The sequence below is a fragment of the Leuresthes tenuis genome, unplaced genomic scaffold (genome assembly GCF_036924035.1).
Source record: "Leuresthes tenuis unplaced genomic scaffold, fLeuTen1.0.hap1 SCAF_5, whole genome shotgun sequence".
In the NCBI taxonomy this organism is placed as follows: domain Eukaryota; kingdom Metazoa; phylum Chordata; class Actinopteri; order Atheriniformes; family Atherinopsidae; genus Leuresthes; species Leuresthes tenuis.
The window spans coordinates 13,620,723-13,626,397 of NW_027325359.1; the positions used below are offsets into that span (position 1 = coordinate 13,620,723).

Sequence of the window (5,675 nt, forward strand, 5' to 3'; positions counted from 1 at the left end):
TTTGGACAAACCAACAGAGCACATGTCTTAAAATTTTAGATATGACGTCACTAAAAGTAACATAAACAGGACGGCAACCAGCAATTATTCTTATTGACTGGGTTATTATTTTCCAGACCCAAATCTAATATGTTGTTTCACAATCTCTTGTCAGAGAAATAACAAAAAAAACTAAAACATTTTTTTTTCCCTTCCAGAGCCCAAAATCCAAATGCCTTGTTTTGTACCATTAGCAATCCATCTAATAAAAGTTTGTAATAAACAACTGCTTATTTGTTATTTGACAGGTGTCACGCTGATGACAACATGGCTGTTCCCAACACTTATGGGGTGATTTTTGCCTGCATCTGTGGAGTGATCCTAGGTATTGGGCTCTGCGCCAACCTGCTAGTCTTCTCTTTGTTTGCCAAGTACAATACACTACGTAAGAACCGCCTGGACATCCTCCTCCTCAGCATGACTCTTGCTGACTTCCTAACCCTCTTACTCATACCCCTCACCCTGCACACAGCTGTAAGTCACTCCTGGCCTTTCGGTGACACCTCCTGCAAGGTCTACCAGTTCCTACTTGCATTTAGCCTGGCAGCTAGCACCTATTCACTGTGCGCTGTGTCCATGACCCGTGCCATGATCATCACGAACCCATACCAGCCGCCTACAATGGACCTGATCATTTTCATGTTTGTTTTGGTCTGGGCCCTAAGCTTCTTCATCAGTCTGCCTCTCCGAATGTTTGCCACCAAGGAAAGGCTGAACCCGAGCCTGGCAAGTTTCTCATTCTGCCTTCCAACCATTCATGAGCACCACTACCAAGTGGTCCTGAGCCAGTTTGTACTTTATTACTTTGTTCCAATGCTGGTCATCGCCTTCAACTATGTCCGTCTGGCTCTTTTTTTGCACAAGAGCCCTGTAATGTCATTGTCCAGTGCCAGGAACACCCGCAGAGCCTCGGTCATGGTGTTTTTGGCTGCTGCAACCTTCTCAGTGTGCTGGCTGCCTGGCTATGTCCTGGAGCTGTGTGTGTACCTGGGGCTGTATCGTCACGGACCAGATTGGGATATGTTCTACTTTATTTGCACAATGCTCCAGTACCTGCACCCCAGCATTAACCCAGTCCTATATGTGCTGTTGTCGAAGCGCTATCGCCACAGGAGGGCAGCCTGGCTCTTCAGCTGTAACAGGAACAGAGTGCAGCCACAGGTCAACAGCATCACCACAGACAGCCTTTAAATTCAGCCGGTTTCTTTATAAGTCAGGCAATAAACTTCTTTTGTTTATTTTAATGCAGTTACTTATTATAGAGGTCAACCATTTCTGGGGATGCCTTTTTTTGGATGTTTTTTGTGATTTACTTCAGTTCCTTTCAGAATTGACAGTATTCAAGATAAAAGTGAAGTTAGCATGAAATGAAAGAGGATTTTCTGTTTTTCTGATTTTCTCCATGTTCTGGCTTGAGACATTGCAAAAAGGCAACAAGAATCACCAACATTTTGCAATACTTACCTTTTAGGGAAAGTAAGTAATCCATCCATCCATTAATTTTCCATAACTGCTTCATCCTGTTCCGGACGGCAGGGTCCTGAATCTGGGGACACCCTGCACGGGTTGTCAGCCCATTACAGGGTCGTGCACACTCACACTCACTCCTAGGGTCAGTTTAGAATGACCAGTTGCTGGAAGGTGACAGTGTTAGCCACTACACTATCGTGCACTCCTGTGTGAGCATGTTGGACAATCATCCCGTTTCAATCAACCTAAAACTGCTAAACTAAAAATAATATGATCATTTTTATCCTTTTCATTCTTTTTTAAAGCAGCACACCGACCTAATATACACAATTTATATCAATTTTCTTGTTTGTGTTTTTTTCTTTTAATTTCTGTCTCCACTGCTTTTTATTTAATGAAAATAATTGCAACGAAAAATATAAAAAGCATTTTGAAGCACTTTGTATGCCTCTTGTGTACCAGTTTGGTAAGAGGAGTTGTTCTGTTCCTGCACCATCAATACAAACATCATTCGCATCAAATTGTTGTCGCAAAATATATAATAAAAGGGACTGAGCTGAAACATCTTAGGGTGTAGCTATACAAAATTAGTCTGTCATTAAGAAAAAAGTTGTTACAGCAATCTTTAGCACTTTTTTTTAAGAGAGGAAGGAAGAACAGAGATTAGTACTGTTAGCTCTCAGTTCGATACTCACAGCACAGGACAATTTATCATTATATGTCTCACAACATGCTAATAGACTGTAATAAATGCATGGGCAAACTGATAAATTCATATCCCGGAGTAAAGTTGGTCTTCATTCACAGGGCACACTGTCTTCCAAAGAGCAATAAATCATGCTGTAGTATTTGCTAACTCTGCAGCAGATGACCATTAAATATGAGCTATATAATCCTCTGGTATTAAACTACATGAAGAGTAAGGAAAACCCGTTTGTTAAGTTGCAGCCTCTCACCCTCATACAGTTTAATTGAGTCATCAAAACTGACATTTCAGCAACAACCTTGAGTTGAATCCCACACTGGACATGAAATTACTATCAGGTAACACAAAAAGCTATCACAGAAGACTGTAGCTGCAGTGGACATACTGGATAGTGACAAAGCCATGAGTCAGCTGTTGACTGGAAATTTAATCATAAATTCATTACAAAAACATAATCAAAAGTTAGTAATCTCCTACTGACTTCATTTTTAAAAGTTTGCTTTATTCTCGAGGAACTTTTGCCTATGCAGCACTCGAATCAACACAACACGCCTCGGCGAGCCATTCTTTCATCATATATCAAGTTAAAGCCCACACCATGAAACCACTCTTTTCTCAGGAAGCTACAGACCTACAGTGCACTCAACAGATAGCAAAGGAATTGGGTAAGGGAATAACACAGCGGGCTGAGGTCTGACAGCCTTCGGCGTAATAAGAGACAGCCTGCCCCTTCCTGTATCAATTTGCCCCCTGACTTTTGGCCATCTCTTTTGCGAACATTAAGAGCAGCTGGCCTGACTTGTACACACTATCGTCAAACACCATGCCAATCCGGGTGTTGGATATGTTGTAGCAATAAAGAAATAAAGTAATGTAATGTTAATGTGTTTTGAGTTAAACTTTTTAATTAGTGTAGAGACTGCTCCATCTAGTAACCAAAACACAAATAACCCATAGAAATGTTTCACCCGTGCATGTTCGTCCGTGTTCCCCGAGATGAAAACCAGCTCCACTGTGTCAAGGCCACCAGGAGCTGGTACAGGATGCTTGAATCATGTAGTTGATCAACAGGAAAGTGATTAGCCTAATTGATCTTTTCTTTCACAGCTGCAGCTCAGTGCAACTTGTCTGACTGAAGCTGGCTTGAATGGGGGAATTTGAATGCCATGTTTCCAAATCAAGGCAATTCCAGCAGTAGAACCAAAACAGATTTCAAGCTCTGGTGAAGATTAATAGCTACAGTATACAGACTATATAAGATGCTGTAAAATTTCAATGGGAAATGTTAAGAACTGCGAGCCCCATATTAAAAGCACCAGGTAATCTTAAAATGACAATGACAAAGGCCATTTTTCAAGGTAAAATAATTCCTGCTGACTTTGCTTAACCTCTTGTTCCTGTGATGGAAATGGAAATGAAAATGGTTGTGGGAAGGACAAACCAAAAGACCCTAGTTCCTGGAGAAAGTTCCGGTGGTGGAAATGCAGCCAACTACAGATTTTAAGATATCCTCTTCAGCTCTGGAAGTTAAGATATTGTTAGCTAGAATATATTCTAATAAAGAAGATAAACAATAAAAAAAAAATGTACTGAAACAAAATCAGGTGTAATTTTCCACCCTCATCTGATTACAGTAAAATATTTTTGCTCTGCTATCTGTCCTTTCCACATTCCTGTGTGAATCTTTTTCAGGAAATCAGTGACATCAGTCTGTGTGTCAGATGAGAGTCATGCTCTAAAACAGGGACAAATTTCTTATGGTGTCGGGTCTTTGTCATACGTAGGTCTTGAACACACATAATGAATGCATGAACGAATGAAACCGCGGCACATGGCCAGGCCATCCAACTTCCCCCCTCTCCATCCTCCTATCTCCTTATCTTATCTGTTATCAGACTTTCAGTTTTGCATGACACTTGGTCAAACACAGTGTATGTGTAATCATCAATGAGGTAACCTCCTCTTAAGCGAGTGCTGGTTTTAATGTGACAAAGAAGAACAATTTTCCATTGGCTCTTATTGGCCCATTTCCAGTAGGAGACAGATCTGGACTGCAGGCAGGTAAATGAGCATTTCCACATCAGAGAAGACGTTATTCTCAAGTCTTTTAAGAAGCCGCTGAGTCCTCATCGGAGGATGGAAAGAGGGTGGATAGTGCAGTTAAGTACTGCGCTTTCAACCACGAGCCTTTGCGTTCTTTCTGTCAATGACATGACAACACTTCAATAAAGCACCTCAATCACTCCTGGTTGGGTTATGACAATAACATCATTTTGGTAGTGTTAGAAAACCATCATGGTCTGGGCTAAGTATATTCTTCTCATAACATGACCATCACCATCACGGAGGCTATTTTGACTGGTTGCCTAGGTTACATATAAAAACAACACATTCTGACAAAACTTTATCACTTCCTGGTTGGAATTAGGGACCAACATCCCTTAGTTAGGGTTAGAAATCAAAACTACTTGGGTAGGGCTAGAAATAATAATAAAAAAAACTATTTATCCCAAAGGGCAATTATATTGTTGCGTTTTTATTTTATTTTCTCTAACACAAGCTTATATTTTGCATGGTTCTTGCTGCTGGAAGGAATGACTTGTTTCATCTGCTGTGTTACAGCAGAATAAGAAGCTTCACATTCACACTAGAGAGGATGGGCAATTTTAATGTTCATTAACTTGTGCAGCATTCTGCTTTGTACAATAGGGTGCCAAGGTGCCAGTGGCAACTAGCAGTGACACTTCTGGTGGCAGCCTGAGTTGCCACAGCTTTGTAGAGGCAGCTGTGACAGGGTGCCAAGAGGTATCACAGGGTGCCACGAGGTGTCACAGGGTGCCAGAGCAGCTGTCAAAGCCACAGCCTTGCCAAGAGCGCTGCCACTGTTTGTAGACACTGATCATCCACAAACCGGTTGTGATTATCCAAGTATCATTATTAGCTATAGCCTGGTACTCAGTACAATCATTACTTTCAGATGATGATGTACTTATTAGTTGTTCTTTGATAAACCGCCTTAGATTCTCATGCAAAGTCACTGCATATATTTAAGATGGAGACCATGTTTTAAATGGTGTTATGCCTCGCTGCCTTTTTATTTTTGGTCACTGTTGTACATATACTCTTCAGCTATACTGTTAATTGTCTTTATCTGTCTGTCTGTCTGTCTCTCTCCCTCTGTCTGATGGAGAGGCTCCAGCAATGAAGACACACAAGCTAATTTTCACTCTTCTTATTAACTACCTAATTATGTCATTTATCAAATATAATAAATAACATTTTGTATCTGCCAACGGAAAGTTTTTTCAGTTACATTGGCAATGTGTTTATTGGTGACATTGGTCTACAAAGGCTAATTAGTCTTCCTCAAATCTGGCAAAAACTTTGCAGTTATTTTCATCAATAATTTCTGAGCAAAACTTGTCATGGTCCTTTTCCTTTTGAAATACAAAACTGAACT

General features: G+C 40.7%; 1 protein-coding gene across 1 annotated transcript; it reads left to right on the forward strand.

Moving 5' to 3' along the window:
* Nucleotides 1–306: 306 nt before the first annotated feature.
* LOC140307337 (galanin receptor 2a) lies at nucleotides 307–1,230 on the forward strand. The gene has a single exon (XM_072386165.1). The coding sequence runs from the start codon at nucleotides 307–309 to the stop codon at nucleotides 1,228–1,230; it is 924 nt and encodes a 307-aa protein (XP_072242266.1).
* The last annotated feature ends 4,445 nt before the right edge of the window (nucleotides 1,231–5,675 follow it).

Excerpts from the sequence above, each read along its gene's own strand:
- LOC140307337 (XM_072386165.1), top strand. The coding sequence starts at position 307 with ATGGCTGTTCCCAACACTTATGGGGTGATTTTTGCCTGCATCTGTGGA.